At 33.7% G+C, this 23,500-nt stretch overlaps 2 protein-coding genes across 2 annotated transcripts in view; one reads left to right on the top strand and one right to left on the bottom strand.

Moving 5' to 3' along the window:
• LOC129230397 (1-phosphatidylinositol 4,5-bisphosphate phosphodiesterase gamma-1-like) overlaps positions 1–4,651 on the bottom strand; it is a 112,739-nt gene extending 108,088 nt beyond the window's left edge. Inside the window, 1 exon segment of the mRNA XM_054864795.1 lies at positions 4,438–4,651. Coding sequence (XP_054720770.1) covers positions 4,438–4,651 — 214 coding nt within the window.
• A 615-nt stretch (positions 4,652–5,266) lies between these two features.
• On the top strand, positions 5,267–23,500 carry LOC129230398 (superoxide dismutase [Mn]-like). The gene is made up of 4 exons (XM_054864796.1): positions 5,267–5,548; positions 5,736–5,833; positions 9,114–9,277; positions 23,238–23,500. Exons 1-4 carry the CDS (start codon positions 5,267–5,269, stop codon positions 23,498–23,500), a joined length of 807 nt encoding a protein of 268 aa, XP_054720771.1.

A 23,500-nucleotide genomic window follows, 5' to 3' on the forward strand; every position in this document is an offset into this window, starting at 1 on the left:
TAAGGTTCCTTACTGCGATTTCTTTATTATTATAGTTAATGTTGTGTGACTTGGCCGTTAAACATTCTTTATACGTTAGTGGGTACAAGTCAATTTTGTTTACACGTTTTCCAAGTGGCAATTTTCCCTCGTCAATGGGTAGCGGTTCTGGCGACAGGCTGGTGCAGTGGTGTCATGGAGCACCTGGTTTTGTACCCTTTAACGGCCAAGTACCCTTGTGTACCCTTTAACGGCCAAGTCACACAACATTAACTATAATAATAAAGAAATCGCAGTAAGGAACCTTAGACTTGTCATGACTTTGTCTAGATTTCACTACTTTTTAGAGATAAACAAGCAGCTCCATCGAGACTTGGCTAGTTTTTTACAGAATGTTTTTGGTGGGATTTCACTTCTTTTTGTAGAAACATTTAATTTGTGTAATGTTCGAGTAGACTAAAGTTAGGCTAGATTAAGTTAGAAGATGGTGTCCCACTACGCTGGACTTTTGCAATGACAGTCGATTTTTTTAATGTACCAATAGAAGAAGGGGGCATTACCATATCTCTAATACACCTAAGGGTTCTTCATTAGATACTTCAGCTTTCGATTTTTGACATCAAATGAAGCGGCCCACCAAGTTGAATATTTTTTGTAAAGACGGTATGTCGATCTCTAATAGTTTGGTTGGGCTCTTGTGTTTTCTAATCAGGGTCACTCCAGATCTTCAATTAGCCTAGTTTTTATAGTTTTCCCTTTATGTGGCCATCAAACCCTAACTCTGTACCAAATTTCACCTCTCTGAGTTTATGGGAAGTACTAGTTCTATTTTGATGATCATGAGTGAGTGAGTGAGTGTCATAAATGCAAACTTTGCTTTCGCTTAACTTCGGAACTAAATGACCTACAGACTTGAAATTTCGGATTTTAAGTATGTGATTATAGCTTACTGGATGACGAAAATTTCTGCGTTCTAGTCTCATCAGAAGGTTCTCAAATAGGGGCCTGAAAATGCGGCGAAATGGTTCCAGTAAAGGATGGTACGGCAGTGTTTGCTTCGCGCTCGACTTGGCGGGGGGCACTGCCGTACCCCCAAATTTCATTCACTAGATAACATTTTGAGAGATACCTTTGAAAATCAGTTTTCTCACTGAGACAAATGGCGACTTTTTCGGGCGACATTCGTTTTTTTTTTTCGGGCTTATCCGATATTTCCGATCAGTTCTCACTGTCTCATGATCTGTGATGTATTCATTCTGAACGGATATATTACGTTTGGTTTACATGAAAATTTTCATTAGTTTGAATACGTACAATACAATTTTAAGAAAAGACATTTTTAAAAAAAGAGTTTTTTCTGAAGGGTAAATAGTACCGCTCATGGCCATATGAGGTAGTGAGAAGCAAGGGATGCAAGAGGAAAATTTGAAAATTTGGAGGTAACCAGTACAAATGGTAGGTGGACCCCTCCTCTGTCTTGGGGCAAGAGATAGTACCAGCAGCCCTGGTAGGTGCCGCTGTACAGCATGATTTAGAAAAAATTCAATGAAAGCCTACCTAGGATGTAATCTTTACACGAATTTTACTCAAAACTTGAAAATGTCTGCTTACACCCCTTTGCTTCTCACTGCCTCAAATGTATTACGTTTTGTTTTAAATAAGATTTTTATTCACTTTTACATAAACGAAATACTCTTAAATGCGGATTTTCAAAGAAGCCACACAGTTTTCACAGCGGTTTTTTTATTGCGTAGAGCAATTTAAGCTTGCAAATATTTTTGAGAAAGTTAGATCCTTGAAATATCATCTGTATATTATGGGCGTTTGCTGTATGCTTAGTTTAAATCAATCTGCCCACTAGTTTGCTTGAAATGAAAAGTTAAATAAGGATTTCTGAAAAAAAAAAAAAAAATCTAGGTATTTCAGCGGGATTGAGAAAGGTGAGGGCTGCTGGAGGAACCTTTTTTTTTTTTTTTTTGAAGAAACACACTAGAAACTTTTTAGGTTTGGAAAACTACAGCCAAACGTTTTTGGATGGGGCCGGCATGAATTTTTTTTTCCACATTAAAAGTTTAGGGCCAGTCCGCCCCTGATTTTGCGCTATGACCTCACCCCAACACATTAGATGTGTATATGTATTTCAAAATTGCAATTTATTTATTTCTTTTTTTTTTAATTATCTGGTTTTTCACAAAAGAAGGACCACGTGAAAAATCCTGAACAGAATCCTAAAGTACTCTTTCATGATGATGCTTTACGGAACAAAATTATTTTTAAACCACACCTAAGCAGAACATTTTGCCGACTAAAGAAAAAAGGAGAGGTGTAGCCTAATTTTTGTATCTTAATTTTGAACTCTGGGTAGTGGGTAGTCCTAAATAAAGGTGAGCAGGAAAAAAAATCTGGTTACTTGAACGGTAGAGAGCATTTGCTCAATTGTTTTGCAGAGTGAGTATTGACGATTATCACTGCCAAATCTTCTATTTTTCTAAGTTGTAGTAAATCCGGAAACTGCTCCCCTTGTCCACCTTTCTTTAAGTTTTTGTATCGAGTTTGAATGAAAAAAATATAGAAGATGAATTTGGCACCTGGGGCAGGCAAGGGCTCATGCTTGCTCCACTCTAGATCCCAAGGGCGCCCATATAGGTGGGCAAGGGAGGGCTTGAGCCCCCCTTAGAAATTAGAACTTGCTTGAATTTAGTGTTTTTTTCTTTGCAAAAGTGTAAAAACATTTCTTCTCCAGCCATTAATGAAAAAGTTATTAAAAATATCAAATTTTAATGACTCTAATCTGTCCTGAAATTAGCTTCCATGGAGGAAAATATCTCCCTAAACTATGGGGAAAATGGTAAAAAAGCAGTCGAAAACTTTGTACTATGGTATGAGTAAAACGACACAATGTGTATAAGTACAAATAAAGTATTAAAACAGAGTTAAAAAAGTTTTTAACTCTATTTTAATACTTTATTTGTACTTTATACACGTTGTATCGTTTTACTCATGGGGAAAATATCTGAGCCCCCCCCCCCCTTACAATTTTGCATATGCTAGATCCCGCAGTGATAATTATACCCACATACGATTATGTAATCCAGAATGTTATTTAACATCAAATAAATAAGAATTCTGATCAAAATTATGATTTAAAAACATGGTAAAAACCTGAGAATGACTCCAAACTAGTGCTCGCAGTTGTAGCCCTCTAGCAGCGAGAGGGCGATTTGATTTAGCAAAAATCTTCTATGTTTCGTAAAAAAAAAAGCTTAATTAAAGAAAAGAGCATTAAATATCAGAAGAAAATGTTTAACTGCCAAAAAAAAAAAAAACAAGTCTTTCTGACGGTGAAGCTATAATATGTCAAAACGTATAGTATATTATTCACAAAAATATTTCTGGGAACATGAATTGTTTTGCTGATGATGTCAAAGTTATGGGGACTGTAGAAAATGAAGAACAAGCAAAACAGTTGCAAGAGGATCTAGATCATATTACGGAGTGGGCTGATAAATGGGGTATGGATGTTAATGTTGGGAAATGTCAAGTGCTACATTTAGGGCATGGAAATAAGTGTACAAGTTATTATTTGCAAGGTTCAGTCATTAGTCAGACAGACAAAGTTACTGATCTGGGGGTCTTAATAAGTCAGGATTTAAAGTTTAGCCAACAGTGCAGCACTGCTAGTAACAAGGCCAATAAGATGCTTGGGTTTATCAATAGATCTATTTCAAAAAAATCTAAAGAAGTTCTTCTGCCCTTATATAGAAGTTTGGTAAGACCTCATTTGTAGTATGTTGTTCAGTTTTGGTCTCCTTATCTTAAGAAAGACATTAATGTATTGGAAAGGGTTCAAAGGCGAGCTACAAGGCTAATAAATGGACTATGATTCCAGGCTTAGAAGGCTAAAAATGTACAGTCCTGAGCAAAGAAGAGACCGAGGGGGCATGATTCAGTTGCTTAAATTTATTAAAATGAAAGATGTTACGGGGCTGAAGTTTAGCACTGAAAACAGGACAAGGGGTCATTGTTTTAAGCTATTTAAATCCCAGGCTAACATGGATGTTAGGAAAAATTATTATTTTAGCAGGGTAGTGGAACCTTGGAACAGTTTACTGGAAGAGGTGGTAATGAGCAAGGGAGTAGATAGTTTTAAGAGGGCCATTGATCTTCACTGGGGATTGTAAATTGACTAGGACCAGTCTAGCTGGGCCCAGAGCCTGTTGCTGGTCATCACTTTTGTATTTGTATTTGTATAGTATATATTTTTTTGAAACTTATACAGCAAAATTAAAAGAGAAAAATAAGAACGAAAAATGAAATTATGCGACTTGATAGGAATATGAACCCTATATGATGAATAAACAAAGTTATTTGCACGGATTGTTGTATTAACTTTTCTCAACACAGATCCGGGTTTCATAACAAAACATAAATTTAAAACATACTGAACTGGAAACTTACTAGATCCTTCAATCACATTTCGTCCAGCAACAGGCCTCAACCAAATAATCTGTCTTGTCTCTAATTTGACACAGAAAGTACGTCGTTCTGGCTTTCGTTTCAAATAGAGTTTTAATAAGTCACATCCATGTTCAAGTTTTCTATACACCTGCTCAAAATCAGTAACAGACGATGACATTCCACTCATGCCATTGATGACACTAGAAACTGCCATTATTTACAAATAAAAAAAAAGTTATTATTTTGATTTACTTGTCATCTTCCGAAAACGCGCTCTCCGTGTAAATAAAATTGAAAGCCGAGTGTGAAGAGTGGACTAGAAGCTGAAGATGAGTTGAGTTTGAGTGCTCGGTTTATGATTCACCCAAATGAAAACACCCACCATTCACCGACGAGTCATTGCTGAATATATTCCTTCATGAACATTTTGTAAAAAGTTTAAGCAGCACAGAAATTTCTCTTAACATGCATTAAAACTAAAAAATTACAGCTTTATTTAAATTTCAAACGATATTTCTTTTCTTGAATCTGAAACTTCCTGAAAAAAAATTAAAGCTTCTCCATTCAATCAATCAAAAGCTTTCATACCGCTTGTTCGGTTTTTTGTTTTGTTTTCAAAAATTGGATGAACGCAATGAAAATGATAACTTGTGGTGATATGAGTACTTTTGAAAAAAAAATATTAATTTGATTTCTTATTCATGAAGCCGAATTCGATTTAATCATGAGAGTTACTAATTTGAGCGAAACACGTTTGCAGTAGCATGCCACTATTGTGGGCATTGCTTTTAAATTTTGTAGCACCTTTGCAGATTTCTATTTTATGACAATGTATGTATCGGATACTTCAACTTACTTTCGAATTTTTACGTGGTCAACTATATTAATAGAATTAACAAATTTTGCTTGCTGCAGTAAAATTGCTCCTGCTTTTTATGGGTTGGAGCGTCCTGCTTTGGAATATGAATTGCCTCCTCTTTTATATTCATTTGATGAACTTGAACCGTATTTTGATGAAGCTACAGTAAGAATGCATTATTTGGAGTTCCATTCTAAGTATGTCAATGAAGTGAACAGGCTGTTGAAACGATGGCGCAGACATACGCTAAAGGTAAAAAAAGCGGGGATTTTCAAGTATCAGAACAAAATGTTTTTTTAATGCAATGTAAACATAGTGGGAACTGTTTTAACATTGTACGTTTATGTAAAGATATTTTTTTCTGTGTATTGTTTCGCACCTAATGTTTAATTTCTCATGCTTATTAATTTGAATTTCTCATGCTATAAATTTGTTGTAGGGTAAACAGATGTCAAGAATGTCTATTATCGACATTATTCGAAATTTATCCCACATACCGCCTCAGTACAGAAATGAATTGAAGAACTATGGAAGTGGGTGAGTTTGCATAACTATAGCTACTACTTTAGACATTTTGTTCATTTGTTTTCTAAGACAAAATTTTAATCAATGGAAATGGAAAGACATAATGATACTGAAGAAGCTCTTGAATGTCAAGTGCTACACTTAGGTCATGGAAATAAGCGTATGAGATATCGTTTACAGGGTTCAGTCATAAATCAGGCAGAAAATGTTATGGATCTGGCTATCTTTATAAATCAGGACTTCAAGTTTAGTCAACAGTGCAGTATTGCTAGTAACAAAGCCAATAAAATGCTTGGGTTTATCAATAGATCTATTTCAAACAAATCTAAGAAAGTTCTTCTGCCTTTATATAGGAGTTTAGTAAGACCTCATTTGGAGTATGCTGTTCAGTTTTGGTCGCCTTATCTGAAGAAAGATATTTTTGTATTGGAAAGGGTTCAAAGAAGGGTAACTAAATTAGTAAGGGGACTCTCAGATCTAGATTATGATACCAGACTTAATAGGCTTAACATGTATAACCTGGAGCAAAGGAGAGTCAGAGGGGACATGATTCAGTTATTTAAATTTATCAAAATGAAAGATGTAAATGGATTAAATTTTTGCGGGGAAAGCAGGACAAGGGGGGTCATTGTTTTAAGCTATTTAAATCTCAGGTTAACTTGGAAATCAGGAAAAACTACTACTTTAGCAGGGTCGTGGGCACTTGGAATAGCTTACCGGAAGAGGCGGTAATGAGCAAGGGAGTGGATAGCTTTAAGAGGGCCATTGATCTTCATTGGGGACTAATTAATTGACTAGGACCAGCCTAGCTGGGCCCAGAGCCTGTTGCTGGTCGTCACATTTGTATTTGAATTTATACAAGTTATAGTTTGGGAAAACTGTCATAGTTATTTTTGTATCTTTGCTTTATTCATAAGCGGCTGGTGCGCCATAAAAGGAGTGGAAGAAGATGCAGGGAGAGGGGTGGAGGATTAGGTGTGAGAGTTTCCTTAAGTTGATTTGTTTTTCTGGAAAATTGGGCTAAATTATTGGATGGATTGGATTAGTCAAATGACTTTCTTCAAAATTAAGGACAGCTGGCCACAGTTGACTGCATCCTTTCAATTTAAAATAAAATCATAAGTTTTATGAAATAGCATGAGAAACATAAAAAAAATACACTTATTAAGCAATTTCCTCTGCTTTAAATGCATTAATCAAAGGATGCTATCTTTTTTTATTGATTGTTAGTTTTTGCATCCCCCCCCCCCCCCCCCCCCCCCCGCTTGCCCTCTTGCATGAGTCACCTATAAAATTATTTTTTAAACTTTAAAGTTATTTGCAGTAGCCAAAATTATATAACTTGGCATTGTCTATTATAACGGCTAATTTTCTTTTCAAAAAATAATTTTGGTGCATAATATATGATTAGCACTACAAATATGCACTCAGTAGCTATAAAATTAGAGACACCCCTGGAGCAAAAGCAAATCAATCTGCCAGTGATATAGAATGACGGTACAATGAAAAGTTGGGTATATAAGGAACGCCTATCTTCAGATGATGTAGTTAGCACAAAACAATTATTTTCAGCCATAAAGAAGTTGTGAGATTTTTGTCAAAAAACAAAAAGATAGATTTTGTTTGAAAAACTAAGTGTGGTTATTGTAAACTCTCACCTCCCTGACCTTGAATTTCAGAGATGTAAATTTATGTAAAAAAAGAAGTGAACCTGTTTTCATATGTTTAACATGTGCAGAATGTGGCAACAAAGAAAAAAAAAATATTTCCCTGAAAAATGTATCCCTTAGGCCATTGGTTCCCAATCGGTGGTTCAACAACCCCTGGGAGTTCGCAAAAGGTATAAAGCGGGTTCACGAAAATAATATTGCAATGGCTGAATTTAAACATGCTTGTGTCTTTTATTCATTTGTTTCTTACTCCATCCAGACCTCAACGAAAGGTTTTTAAGTCATCAGAGATCACAAGAAGAGAACAATTTGTAATAGCCTGACTTTGTATTGGTCATAACAGATTTACTGAAAGACATTTATTTTAGATAGACATCTCTTATGTCTCTATCTCTCTCATAGACATATCTTGTGTCAGAAAAAGATTTCGTAAATTTTATTACCATGTTGGACAACATTTCAATGTGTAAAAGGATAAATACAGAAGCAAATTAAATGCTGAACTTCATGTAAAACTGACAGATATTTAAGCTGAACTTTGAGCTCCTTTATTCCACAAATATTCCATTAAGAGTATTTTCAAAGTTGACAATCTCAACAAGGAATAATCACTGGGTTTGTTCTTTGTTGAATTTGTATTGAGTTCATTTTCTAGCTATCATTTTAGTTTATAGACACAGTTGTGTTTTTATATTTTGCAATTAATGTGTTCATTCTTGTCATGAACTGTTGAGAAATATTCTAAAAAGATCTCCCAAATTAAGTGTATTTGATTCTTTTTATTGAAAAAGCTCGTTACTTATTACTTAACCACAAGGGGTTCGCTAACTTCTTTCAGAGTGTTAAAGGGGTTCGCAAAGGAAAAAAGGTTGGGAGCCGCTGGCTTAGACCTATATTAATGGAAAACTCTTCACCTCCATGACAGACCTTATCAATGTCATTATTTCTGAGGTGAAAATAAATAACGGTGAGGAATAACATCAATCTTAGGCATTCTATGAAAATCATAAATTGCCATTATATTCTCAAAATTACTAAATACTATTTTTTTTAACACATTTGAACTAAAAGGATAACTAAAAAGTAAGCTCTACTTTAATTAAGAGAGCTTAATATTAGGTTCCCACTAATCATTAAAATAGCTCATTGTTTGCACAAGTTCAAAAAATTACTACTTTGATATTAAATTGGCCTCAATTTTTAAATATTAAAAGTTTTTTTCTTCTTTTTTATGCGTGAACAAGGCATTTTTTTTTTTTTTATTTTATTTATGAGTAAAATAATTGGAACTTAACTGGGCCTTTATTTATAGTTACTTCTTAGTAGGTAACACTTTTATGTAAGAATGAAAAAAAAAAGGCTTTGAAATTGAAAAAATTTTGCATTCAAAAGTTACGTTTTCGGGAGAATGACCCATATGTATAAATTTCAAAATTATTTTATTCTTTGCAAAATAACTTGTTTTTTTATAAAAACTATTTGATTCTTCACAAAAAAGAACCCTGCGAATTTTAATGGACAGATCCCTGAATATTGAGAATCATATTTTATGCCTGCAATGCATTCTTAGTTATTTGTAAACACATTATGTGTTTTGTACTATATTTTTGATTTATTTTCAGGCTTGTGAATCACAATTTATACTGGGCTACCATATCTCCAAATCCTCAAGGTGAGCACAGAATACCTGTAGGACATATTGCTACTGCAATTGATGCAAAATTTGGATCATATTTGGAATTTAAATCTACTTTTACTGACATGGCTACTAATTATTTTGGATCTGGTAAGCGTTGTTTTCCTGAGTGATAACAGCTTTAAACAAGAATTTTTTGTGTAAGAAACAGTGTTTGCCGAGAAATATATGTCGATATACAGTGAAGCACCGTTTATACGTTTTTAAAGGGACTGAAAAAAAGCGTACAAACAAAAAAAACGTATAATAGGTATAGGTTAATGTGTATTAGGCTTTGCAGGGACGAATCTTAAAAACGTATAAAAGAGAAACGTATAAACGGTGCTTCACTGTATATCACAATATATATCCGATATTTATTTTGAAAATATATTTTCAGATTTTCTATATATTTTTTTCAACTATGGTATTTTCAACATAAAAATCATATTAATGATAGTAATAGTGATAATTTATTATTAAAAATAACTAAAAAGTTATGTATTATATATTAATGATGTATCAATACATAATTAATATAGCAAAGTAATATAATATTCCTTTTTCTATATATATAAAAATGTATGTATGTTTTTGTGGGTATGTGTGTACACTGGTGTGCAAAAATTAAGGACGAGACGGTTTTCTCAATATAACTTTGTACAAAAGCTTTCCAAATCAACACATTTAATACCGTAAGATCCCCAATACGTAAGGACATGTGTAATGTAAGCAGCACTTACTAAAAGAGAAATCAGAGGGATAAAAAGAAGCTTGATTGAAAAAGTAGCATGGAACGCAATGCGACTGAAGGCCGAAACATCCCTGTGATGGGTGTCCAGCAAGAAACATCCGGTGTTTAGTAGGGGATATGATCTCCCCCGACTGCTAGGCAGGTTTCACAGCGTCTGCCCATGCTGAGAATGAGGGTGTCAATGAGTTGTTGAGGCATTGCTGCCCATTCGTCTTGCAGCGCCAATCGAAGCTCCCGAATCGTTACTGGTGGTAAGGTACGAGCTGCCAAGCGTCTGCCTAGAAAATCCCATACATGTTCGATGGGATTGAGATCCGGAGATCGTGCCGGCCAATCCATACGTTCAATATCCTCTCTCTCTAAGAGCTGTTCGGCAGCTACTGTGCGGTGATATGGTGCATTGTCGTCCATGAAAAGGAACTGTGGACCCATAGCGCCTCTAAAAAGATGCACATATGGAAGAAAAATCTCGTTACAATAACGGGTCCCGTTGACTGAACTGCGTCGAAGATGTGAAGGTCTGTACGACTACCAAGCATGATGCCTCCCCAAACGAAAACACCGCAACCGCTATACCTGTCCCTTTCAATGATGTTTGAGGGATGATTGCGGCTTCTCCGCTCTCTCCAGATGAGTATGCGAAGAGAATCGCTACTCAGACTGAATCTGCTCTCATCTGTAAAGAGTACTCGTCCCCATTCATTGTCTCTCCAATTCCGGTGTTCCCGGCACCACAGAGAACGCCTTCTCCGATGGGCAGGCGTTAGAGGTGCACACCGTATAGGGCGTCATGCAAACAGACCATTACCGTGCAGTCTTCTGGCCACGGTAAAATGCGATATCGGTCGTCCAGTCGCCTGTGTCGTATGTCTAGCGATTTCTCCTGCTGTCTGCCGCCTGTTTCTTCTGGCCTGTAAGACAATATACCGGTCATCTGCGGGTGTAGTTCCTCGTGGAGGACCACTACTGAACCCCCGGATAGCTGTTCCTGTAGTTTGAAATAGTATCCAAAGTCGTGAAACGATGCTGTAAGCAATTCCGAACTCTGCAGCCACACTTGTCACACTGCGGCCTTCCTCCAACTTCCCAATGATTCGACCTCGGGTAAAAGCATCCAGATGTCGTCTAACAGATTGATTATTCGCCATTTCTCGCTGAGGCAGCAACTCGGTGTGATTTTAACTGCTATACGGCGTGCAATCTCTTTGCCAGAAATACTGATCTTACACCGACAACATGCTTTATACTACTCAGACACTCCCCCATTACGTCTGCCTGCATATCTGCGCATGTGCTACTGTACATCACCTTACTTAATCTCCTGATTTGTCTTTCTGTCCGCTCTGCCTCTTCGTTCAGCTGATATGCTAATTTTTCGACTTTGTCCTTAATTTTTGTACACCAGTGTATGTTCCTTATACAAATCCACAGTTTTCGTCGGATTTCTTCCAAATTTGGCACAAAGGTAAATTGTTGCTCAGGAATTCATATAGGCGGGTTTTTGGAATTTTAAAAAGACTCAAAAAGGTCTAATTTCATATTTTGAGTCATAAAATTGCTCTTTCCTGCACGAACTAATTTTTGTATACTTATGAATTTAATCTAAATGAAAAGCCCATAAAAAACTGCCCTAGATGAAGTCATGATGACCCCTCTTCAAATATTAACTTCAATCATTAAATTTGTGAACCTTGGTTCAAAGCAAATGAAAACAGTTATCAACATATAACCACCAGGAGCTATTTTAAATGCAATCAATACAAAATGTATCCTGAACGATGACTGTTAATGCTGTTTAACGATGAGTGTTAAAGCATGTTTGGCAAGAAAGCCGTAGTTATAAGACATCGTTTTTTAAACTGCGACCTACGAAGCCCCAGGGGTCCATTGGTGCTTCTTAATTTGAATGCTACCATTGGGTTACAATTTTTAAATATTGTTTAATTATAAAATCCAGAACAGTAAGGTTGCGTGTAATTTTTGATCAGTGTTTTTCTCTGTAATAGCAGAGAAAATACAAACATGAGTAAGGTTATATTGCATTCAATATTGACGAACAATCTTCGACTGTTTTAGTAATAGACTACTTTTACTAAAACCACATCTATTTCATCCTTGCAACAGAAATTTAATTTAATGTTCTATGTTCCTTATGAAACCAATTTGCAATGTATAATTTTTCTTCATACTATTCCTTGATTTACGTCGAATCTTTATGTAATTCTGTTCAACTATAACCGATAGCCTAATTTGGCTTAATTGAAGTCGCTCCAGGTTGTCAAAGAGCAGGCGTAAAGGTACTAATAAAGAAAATAAATCGCAAAATAATCATAGTAATGTACAATAGTGCATTCGGAATTTATCTTTCAAATGGGAGGGATGTGGTCAAGGCTTTCCTTACATGTATCTATATGTTTAAAAATGGATATATGTTTGTGTGTATGTTTCTTATACAAATCCACAGTTTTAGTCGAATTTCTTCCAAATTTGGCACAGAGGTAAATTATTTCTGAAGAATTTATATAGGCTGGTTTTCTGAATTTAAAAAAGATCCAAAGAGGTTAAAGTTTATATTTTTAATCATAAAAGGGCTGTTTTTGACATAACAAATTTTCATATTGTTATGAGTTTGGTCTGAATGAAAAGCCTGTAAAAGATGCCCTAAATGAAGTCTCTTCAAAGATTAACTGTTATCGTTAAGTTTGTGAACCTTGGTTCAAAGCAAATGAAAATGCTCAGCAACATGTAACCACCAGGAGATATTTTAAAAGCAATCAACACAAAAAGTATACTTAACGGAGGCTGTTAAGTCGATTATCGAAAAGCGTAAAGCATGTTTGGCAAGAATGCCGAACGGAAAAGAAATGCTGCGGTAAAGCGTTTTTTGAATAGCATCCTGCAAAGCAGGAATGCATTCTGGTCTCCGACGGTTCTACTTGCTTTGATAATTCCATAGCAGTAATGGTAGAACGAAATTATAGATCAGTATTTTCCGCATGAACAGCCCAGATAATACAAAAATTATTTCGGTTATCAATAATTCATTCATTATCTATGTACAAGCTTCAACAATTTAATGTTAGATGGTCCTTAAAACCAATTTGCATACGTTCTTTATACTATTTAATGATTTACGTCGAATCTTTACATAATTCGGTTCAACTAAGTTTAATCGCTGAAGGCTAACAAAGAACAGGAGTAAAAAATACTAATTTCTCAAATAAATTGCAAAATAATTATATTTGTTCATAGTAGCGTATCTGGAATTTGTTTTTCAAGGGGGAGGAGGGATGGTCATGACGTTTCTTATATGCACATAAACTACTGTACTAGGATTGCCAATGTATAATAAAATTGAAGGTTGTGCACCTTTTTTATTCGCAAAACCACACGGAAATATAATCCGGCTGACCTCGTACAGTTTGGGAGGGTTGGAGTTTTAAGTTTGGAAAAAATGCAAATAAATATCAATTTAAATTTAAACTGTTTTCAACTGCAAAAAATTGCTACGTTTTTTATGTAAACAAATTTCTTCATTTGAAATTTTATATTACCTTAACGCTTGAGTAATAATACATCTGATGAAGCATCTTCGCCAACTAGCAATAATTTTTAATCTGTTAGCGGGTATGATGCAACTTTTGACACAGAGATTACTATTGAAAAAGGCATGATGAAATATTGCGCCACAATATGAAGTTTTTTCTTCATCGTGAAATGAACTGAACAAAGCTACATGCCCAATTACAAAGCTCAGTTCGATAACTGCTATTGTAAACAATCGAAAAATTTTGGAAGTTTAACTACCACTAAGCATTTTAACCATCATTGAAGAAATGCTGTGAGACATAAATGGAAAGTTATAACTGTCGTAGCTTAAATTCTCTTTAACAGTATAGCCATAAGGTGAAACACTTTGTATCTCACGTGTAACCACAATGGACCTTTTTTAAACTTCAAGAGATTGCAATCTTCAGTGAGACTTCCGTTTTCTTTCACGAACAACAAGTTATAAGAGCAGTCAATTAAGTGCTGTAAATGCATTTGAGATGGATATAGATAGCTTTATATTACTTGCTCGGTTGGTTTCACTCACAAATGCAATACTTCTTGCTGCTGGGAGGGGGACTAAGAACAATATTTAGGAGAAAGTTTTGAATTAAATTTATGAATCAGAAAAATTTGAATCATTTAAGTTTTAGATTTTTAGACTATGTTTCAAAACGGGAAATACATTTCTTTTGCTTTTAAGCTGTGGATAAGGGAAACAAAATATGCAACAAGCATCTGTAAAATATAAACAAAAGATTTGTCCATGTTTACTACAAACAAGGTTTTTTTTTTTTTTTTTTTAATTTCATGGCCTGCAAATAATTATTAAAAAAATCTAACACGGATAGTGACCAAAATGCGCACGCCTACTTCTTTTTCTTTAATGCAGTTTAATTAACGGTTTTAAAATAGTTGGTCCAATAAGTTCACGTCCACCTACTTCCATTTTAATTGTTTTACATAACTTAAAATAGTAACTGTAGTGTAGTCAGTGGACCCATTCCCACCTATCACGACCACTGTCTCTCTATAAATTAAAATTTTAGTGTTCTCTAAGGAATTCTCTGTCTAAAGCAACAAAACTTAAATACGTGCTCTCTCTACCTGCATCAGTATGAGATATCATGTATAACATTTACGGCAAGTATTAGGTTTTAAAAATTTGAACTAGAATTTAAATCTTGACAAATTTCAAATCCTTACAATACATTAATATTACTGTCTAACTATCATCTTTAACTAGGAAATTAGAAATTTCACATCAATATAAGAAAATAAAATGTATCTGACGTGCATCTTTTTAGGCAAGTTACACTTATGTAATTTTACTCTATGGCATGGCACTAAATCACCTTGGAAAGAGCGAGCAGACACATTTTGTAAAGTTTTTTATAGTAAGCAAACTTTTTCTGCGAAATGTGCTTGCCTGAAAACATACAAAATAACCTATCACTTGAGACCTTCATTCGAAAAACACAGCCAAAAAATCCGTAAAACGGAGTGTTATCGTCTATTAACAACACAGACTGAATTCTTTACACTTGACTTGACTTCTTTCTTCTGTTTGGACTCGCAAAACTTGAGAACTACCTGGCCGATTTTGCTGAAATTTTCACAGTTTGTTCCTTTAAGTCCTGAGAAGGTTTGCAGACCAGTTTGAAAAAAATTTGATGAATAGTTCTTATTTTATTCCAATTTAGGCCCAATTTTCACAAAAATTCCAAGTTCCGAAATTTGCGAGTTCAAACACACACAGACGCTTTTTGGAGACTTAATTTTATACTATGTAGAGAAAAACGACATTTAAGAATATACAAATTTGAGGAATTTCCAAAATATGAATTTAGACTTCACTTGTTTAAAACGATTTACCTTTTTTTTTTTTTGAACATATTCTAAAATCGTCTTTATATTGCTATTGAATTACAAACTTTTAAAAAATGTAGCCGCCCGTAATCCCTTACTGCGATTTAAAATGTTACGAAATTTGCGGTAATCGTTTTGGGATACCTTGAATAAGTCTCCCCCTCCCTTTTTTTAGTGAAATTTAGGCAGTACTTTCTTCATTACATCCATCAATAAAAAGTGAAGGATTTGTCCCGCAGTTTTCTTTTTGACAGCATTGGAAAGAGCTGCTTTTTTTACTCCAGATCTAACGCGACCTAAGGTCGAAAGTTTTATCCTCTATCTTCATTAGAAAAAAGTTACAAGCGAATTAAATGAAGTTCAAAAATCTGTTCTCAATTCAAGATTTTAACCATTTTGTTTTGCGTTTCCACGGGAACGCTTTTTGAATTCATTGTTTATTTCCATCTTTCTCATTTTCAATTCTTAAACTTATTTTATTTTGTTTCCATGGTTACGCCTTTTAAATCCATCTTTCTCATTTTATTTTAATTTCTTAAAAAGTATTTTAGCATCTGTCGTCATTGTTTGGCGAGAAAATTTTGCATGATGTTTTTTTTTTTTTTTCATTTAGTCCTGGTTATTAAAGATACTTCGCTTGACGCAGTGGTTTTTTTCAAAGTAGACCGGACAAAGCCAGGCAACGCAGCTAGGTTTCTAATAAAGTGTGAAACAAAAATAAATTAGGCACTTATTAAAATGAAATTACCCTTCTTCCATTCAATGATACAATTTTCGTCCGATATTTTTTTTTTTTTTTTTTGCCGCACCCTGTATACTGCCGTTCTAAGCAAAAAAGTGGAATTTGAAGTTGGGCTCAAACTGAGATATTGTGTTTTAAAGCTTGGCTCTTCTATATATTTGATTCAGATTTCTTTTTTTTTTTTTTTCTTCTGTTTCTTTTTTCAAGTTCTTGATCAAATGACCCTAAAACATTTTATTTAAAATGTAAAATACGAAACAGAGAACAACTTGGTTCTAATAACTCAGTTTTGTTCAAAAGTTCTGGTATGACTACTTTTACTACTGTGCTTAGCACGGCCATATGAATAAACTGAAACTCCAGTTAAGTTTTGGTTCAGCTTAAGAAAAACCAATTTAGTTTTGATTTGGACTTAGACTGGGTTGGAAAAAATCAAAACTCAATAGCTTTTATTTTCAGACAGTAACATTGTATTATTTTTCTTTCAAAAAAAAAAAAAAAAAATCATGTTTGAAAGTCGAAAATTTTAATTAATATTTGAAGTTTCAAAGGCAATCTAAAATATAAAAGGTAATTTTTATGATTAGACACACATAACCCAATATTAATGGTTGAATGACGACTGGACTTATTTCTGGTGTTTGACCATGAAAGCTCTGTTATAAAACAAAAAGGTTTTTTTCTAATTAATCTTACCTTTATGTGTATTTCTGTCAAGCAGAAAAAGAAGATGCGTGGATAGCATATATTTTTTAATGCTTAACCCTTTATATGTTCCAAGAAACAGAGAGCTATTAAGAAACACTAATTTTATTCATAAAGAAATCAAAATTTCCCTTTTATCCAAATTTTCCCGAACAAAACCGTTTTTTTTTCCACCACTTCAAAATTTCCGGAAATTTTACATCTCTAGTTACCATAGATCTAAATGTTATAAAAGTCTGCTGTATTTCAAAATTTATTAGAATGAAAATCAGATTGCGTAGCATAAATCATCTTCAATTTTTTAGTTATAAATGTAACTTATTGTATCTACTGAATAGTATTCTCACAGTGCAGTGCTTTATAGTTACTACATACTTTACATACCATACTGTTTCATTTTTATGTCTCTCCCCCCCATTGATCATGGATTTTGTGCATCATAACAGTATTTTATGTTGAATAAGCAGCTTTTTTTAAAAAAATACGATAAAAATTAAGCTTTTTATGTAGGAATCAGTAAATATATAGTTAAAAAAATGGTCTGAAGCAGTTTAAAAGGTTTTTAAAAATGTCTAAAATGATTGGGTATTTTAATAAAAAATCATATACACAACACTTTTCTACAACGCGAAATTTCGACTTACGCGAGGAGTCTTGGAACGTGTCCGTCACATAAGTCGGTATCCGACTGTATATCAAATATATAGAAGAAAGTATTAAATTTGTGCAAATTTTCGAATTTCAACGGATTCAAACGTTTTGAGGTGTGCTGAGTTCATTTCGACCATTTTTGGAAAATGTCTGTCTGTCTCTGTGTATAATTTTGATCCCTCCCCATGCTTGACGAGGAAGCAATATTCCAACAAAAACAAAATTACACATGCAAAAACTTGACGACCATTCTATTTTCTGAATTATCGCAAAATCAAAGCAAAGAGCGAAAATTGAAAGTTATTTCCACACACACGGCCACAAAAACTGGAGTGAGTTTTTTGTGGCCGCTCTACAGCAAAAACTACCGCATGAAATCAAACGAAATTTGGTACACATATGTGCCCCTATGTGAACTTGTGCCCATTGGTTTTTGGCACAAATTCCTCCAAGGAGGGTGGAGCAATGGGACGTTTCTTGACTTATGCGTGCCTGCTATTCCCCAGGAAGTAACTGGCGAAATCAAACAAAATTTGGTCCATACATTACCCTTAACAGGTACAGATGCTGATTCAATTTTGGTGTCAATAGCTCAGACGGGGGTTGAGCTATAGAACCTTTTTTATTGTCAATTGTGATTGCTTGTATCTCAAGAAATAATGAACAGAATCAAACAAAAATTTATTGACTGAGCTGATTCTTTTTTGGTGTCAACAACTGAAAAGGAGGTGAGGCGATCGAACGTTCTTTTTTCTATTGTGAGTGCCATATCTCAAGAAGTAATGCTACATTCTGGATGAAATTTGGAATAAATGTGAATCTATATGTAAACAGGCGTTGGTTTATTTTTGGTGCCAATTGCTCTATGAGGTGCTGATTTTTTTAATTTTTTTTGCGAATGAAAATAGCTTCTTTAATGCAACAATAAGAAAGATAAATCGTAATAGACTGTCGTCTGCATATTTCTCGTGATTTTAATTGAATGGAAATGATCAGGAATTGTCTCAATGATTTAAAATTTGTAACTGTTGCCACCTTATGTTTGTTAACAAATAAAATATTTTATTATTCATGCAAAGCTTTTAAAATAACTTCCAATTTTCGCTCTTTGCTTTGATTTTGCGATAATTCAGAAAATAGAATGGTCGTCAAGTTTTTGCATGTGTAATTTTGTTTTTGTTGGGAATATTGCTTCCTCCTCAAGCATGGGGAGGGATCAAAATTATAAGAAAGATATAGAAGAAAGTTTCGTGATGGCCACAACATACTAATTTAATCCTTATTTGAAAAAACACCATTGAAAAACAAATTATTTTGAAAATAAAAAATATTTTTTCTAATGGTATTTACGATAAGAAGATGCGAGGAGACAAACTTGAGCTACTGTGCTTTGAAAATAGCAGGGCATAAAACTGGTCAGTAAAAGTCAGCATTTTAATAATTGGTCAGTATTAGTCAGTTTTTACAGAATTTAGTCAGTAAAGTCAGGTTTTTTTTTTTTTTTTTCCAAATTTACTAAATAATTAATTTTAAGATAATATTCACTACCAATTTTGTTTTTACTTTCTGATAAATTTTTAAAAAATGCCAAATAAAGCAATCAATTGCTAATATAGCAGCCCAATTTTGCCAACCTGGTAGTCTGTTTTACTTGATAAAAGTCTTTGTTATTCTTTTATTGGTTTGGGATGATCTAGTTTTATGGAAAACTTAGTTATGGAGGAGCGATCACCCCTCCCTTGAGGAGCTCTGCATTGGTAATTTCTCCGAATTGAGGTCTAAAAACAATAGAGTAGGTCATTTTTAATATGACTTTAAGGAAAAGAATATGTTTCAGATCTCTCCCTCTCAGAAACTTTTTGGAAGAAAAATTTCAAAAGGGCGATTTTAAACGGTCTTTTCTGATATCTGGAGAAAACCAACATAATTATAGCACAAATATACAGATTGTATGTTTGTGCTATAATTACGTTGATTTTTTCCAGTTACTTCTCAGTACAGGGTTATTTCTCGATCTTTGTGATGTTTGGAGGCCTTCCGCCAGGCATTTTTCAAAATTTAAGTCTTGAAATACAGGATTGTATATACCTAGGGTAGTGTTAAGGGGAGGAATGGGTTCAGTGACTTTCCTCTGGTAATTTTGCAAATCTGAAGTTTCAAAAGATGCGATTTTAGACAACCTTCAATGATGTTATAAGGAGGGAAATCCGAAACATTTCTGCAAAATTAGTAGATGTAGATCAGATATGTTGGAGTGGTAATCGTAAAAAAAAAAAAAAAAAGCACTCGTCTGCTCCTTGATAAATTTTTGGATTCGCCCTTGGGCAATATCGGGCACTGAAATTATATGAAACTAGAAGCCAATATTTTTCTAACTTGCAACTTATGATGGAAAACCATATGTTTGAAGTAACTAGAGGTAATGGAAACTGAATTTCAGATTTTCATTTGTAACTGTATTTCTCAACCTTAAAAAAAAAATTCATAAATTAAAAAGTGTTTGTAATTATGGAACACCCTATTTTCTAGTTTTTTGAATAAATTCAACACATGGTATTTTTAAAATAAATCACCCTAACTTGTGTTTCATGTACTGGCTATCATTATACATCTATCTGATTTAAATCCTTCCATTCGTATTTTTACTGTGAATTGTATTTTATGCTTCTGTCTGTATTTTTGGGACATGGTGTAGTTTTTGTACTTTCAAAAATATTTGCTTATTAGTAATTAAAACAATCTTCTAAATGTGTTCCGAGTTTTACTAAAAGATGATTTTAACTAAAAATTGACAGGAATAAGTGTATAATTTATGTGTTTTTCCCACTTTGTATTTCCGAATTTCAGAATTTTTCTTAAAGTTGTTTTCCACTGAGGTTTCAAAGAAACCAAATGTGAATGAAAAATTGCTCTCAATCACTTAATAATATTTTAAACAGTTGCAAGATCTTTTAATTTATTTTTCCAGTTTCAGAAAAGTGTTTTTCACAGACCCCGAAGGGTTCCTATTTTTCCTACTTTTTGGAGCTCACTCCTTTTTTGCCTACTTTTTCCTTTCTTTCCCTATTTTTTCACTTTTTTAGCATAGTACTTCTAATTGTGCATTGATTCTTGTTTTTACTATGCCTCTCCGAGAATTTTCTGCATGTTTCAATTTTGAAAAGAAAAAAAAAATGAGAGGATAGTGAGTATTTCATTGACTGACTACAGTAATTTCTGGAAGAAACACCACTACTTTTGCATGTTTAAAAAAGTCAAATTTTCAGAAGTGCAACTTTTTTTGCTGATGCGGCATTTTCGATCGACTTTTCTTTTTTTCGCCCCGATTTTAGTTCAACTGTTTTAACAAAACAATTATGAAATAAATACTGACACATTCTGATATAATTATATATTCTCTACTCGTTAATTAGAAACTTTAATTACAGTAAACAGCCGGTTGTTCGAAAAGTGCAGAAAAAGCCTTTACAAGTAAAATGGAGCTTGTTTTGTACAAAAAGGCAATGTAAAACCTTAAAAGGAACATAAGGAAGGAAAAAATGAAAAACCTGTACATATTTTATTTTTCTTAGTACAGAATAAAAGCGACAGATAGCTGAAATTTGCAAAAACAAATCACTTTAAAAAAATCACGGAAATTTAGCTAAAACAAATGTAATATTCACTTTGCTTTTTTTATTGTGGTTTATGACAAAACAAAAAGCAAATCTGAAGGATCTGAAAGTGTTAGTATTTTCAAATGATAAATGGATGCTCTGTAAAGGATATTTTCGGTTTTGCATGACAAAAACAAATATTTTTATTAAAAAGATTTTATTGCACCTAAATATGAAGGGTTTTTTTTTTTTTCTTTTCTTTTTTTTGGTGGGGAGGGGTACCTATTGCATTTTATTCTTTTACACATAAAAATTTCATTATTGTATTGTTAAAAAGCGTTTCTTTTATTTGAATTTTATTTCATTTTTTCGTAGTAAGTATCTTTGTTTCCAACAGTTTATTTTTCATACTGATGATTGTCATATTGTTTCTTTTGTTTGTTTTTGTGACTCTCTCTTTCATTCCATCACTTTAACACTTTAAAAATACTGTTAGTTTATTTTTAGGACAGTTTTTTTTTTTTTTTTTTTTTTTTTTTTTTTTTTGCACCCTAGTGTCTTTAACCTCCTTGATTTTGATTTGTACTTGATTGAATACAGTTTGTTCATTTTTTGGATCATTTTGTATCGTTAAAAAGTGTTTATGTATATATTTTAACTAGTGTCTTCTAGTGCGTTTTAAACTTTTCTGTTTTTGCACAGACATGTAGTGTATTTCTGGTTATTTACTTTTTATCAACTTAATATTTCTTCTCTTTTTAAAAATATTTTTTCACCTTTTTATAGTTTTAAATCAGAAGGCCCCCCTCCCTACCCCTTAAATTTTTAGCTTAACAAAATTTACTTAAAATAATTTTTAAAGTGTTACAGCGAAACCTGTGTATAACCATACTGTCTATAATAATAACCTGTCTATAACATTTTTTTTTTTTTGACCCCAGCAAAATTTAAGCAAGAATAATCAAACTGTCTATAATGATAACCTGTCTATTACGATACTTTTTTTAGGTCCCAATAGTATCGTTGTAGACAGGTTTTACTGTATTTACATTTCAAATTATGTTTTACCCTCATCCTGAATTGTTCTCCTTCCTTCAAAAGATGTTTTTTTTCCTCTTTTTTTTTTTTTTTTTTTTTTTTTTTTTTGTTTTTCCTTTTGTCCTTGTTTTTGTCTCTGCTCAGCTCTGTTAGAAATGTTTTATGTTACTCTAAATTATTATTCTGTTTACTCTTTTGACTTGTTATTCAAAATTTAAAGAATGCCCTTATGTTTGTGTGCTTATTTGAGCAAATTTTTTTTTAATTGTAGAAGTTTTATGTCTTTTACTCCTTAAACAATTTCTCTTTAGCACATTTTTCGAATTGAAACAATCGTTTGGTGCAGTATAGCCTTAGGCTCTTATGCCAAAAAAAAAAACAAATTACTTTCTCCATACATAAATTTATATTTATGTATGCTTTTGTTGGATCTCCTTTTATCCATAAGCTCACTATGTTTTGCATTGAAAAATGCGTTCCCTGAAATGCCGAAACATATGTCTGCAGTAATCTGCGAATTTGTGCTTTTTAGACGTTGTTACTTAACGTTACTTTACTGTTCAGCACAAAGGTGTTTATTAATCGTACTTGCATCAGTCAGCTTTAAACCTTCTTATTAGTGCTCATCACTCTGGATTAGTGAATAACCGAGAGCATGACATCTGCCTCCAGCTTAGTTATTCACTAACCCAGACTGATGAGTTTTAATAAGAAGGAAGCTGCAGTGTCTGAACGTGATAACCAAGCTGTGTGGTATTTTGCATGTAATTCTGCCTTAGCTTCGACTTAAGGGCGGTAACTTATTGCTAAATACCCCAGCTTTGCCTTTTATTCATGAGTCGAACCACACCATGCTGCAGACACTCGCTGGTGAGATAAATTTACTTTATGTATCAGTTTGTTGGCACTCTCGGCTTTAATGAGATGACATCTGCCTCTAGCTGGATTATGCACTATTCCAGATTGATGAGTTTTAATAAAAACAAAACTGCAGTTTCTGGATGTGATAACCCGGCTGTCTGGTATAGTGCATCAACTGACTGTTCAGTACATAATCGAGTTCTTCTCAGATAACACATTTTCAGTTCGAACCCTGTCAATAACTCTGGTTGGAAGTATTTGATTAGTTTGTTAAAACTAATGCTTTAAAGTTTTATTGCTTTCTAGGTTTTGTATGGCTCTGTAGGAATTACAGCACAACTGCAAGTTCTGGAGACCTTGTAGTCATCATCACTGAAAATGAAGATTCGCCTGTCAGCAACAGCCTTTTTCCAATTTTAGGCTTGGACCTTTGGGAGCATGCATATTTGACTAAATTTCGTAACCAGAAATTAAAGTACATTGAGAATTGGTGGTTTCTGGTGGACTGGCATCAGGTGAACAATCTTGCAAATTGGTGGATTGGGTTAAAGTTCCATGATGAATTGTGA

Source organism: Uloborus diversus, chromosome 9, assembly GCF_026930045.1.
Source record: "Uloborus diversus isolate 005 chromosome 9, Udiv.v.3.1, whole genome shotgun sequence".
Taxonomy (NCBI): domain Eukaryota; kingdom Metazoa; phylum Arthropoda; class Arachnida; order Araneae; family Uloboridae; genus Uloborus; species Uloborus diversus.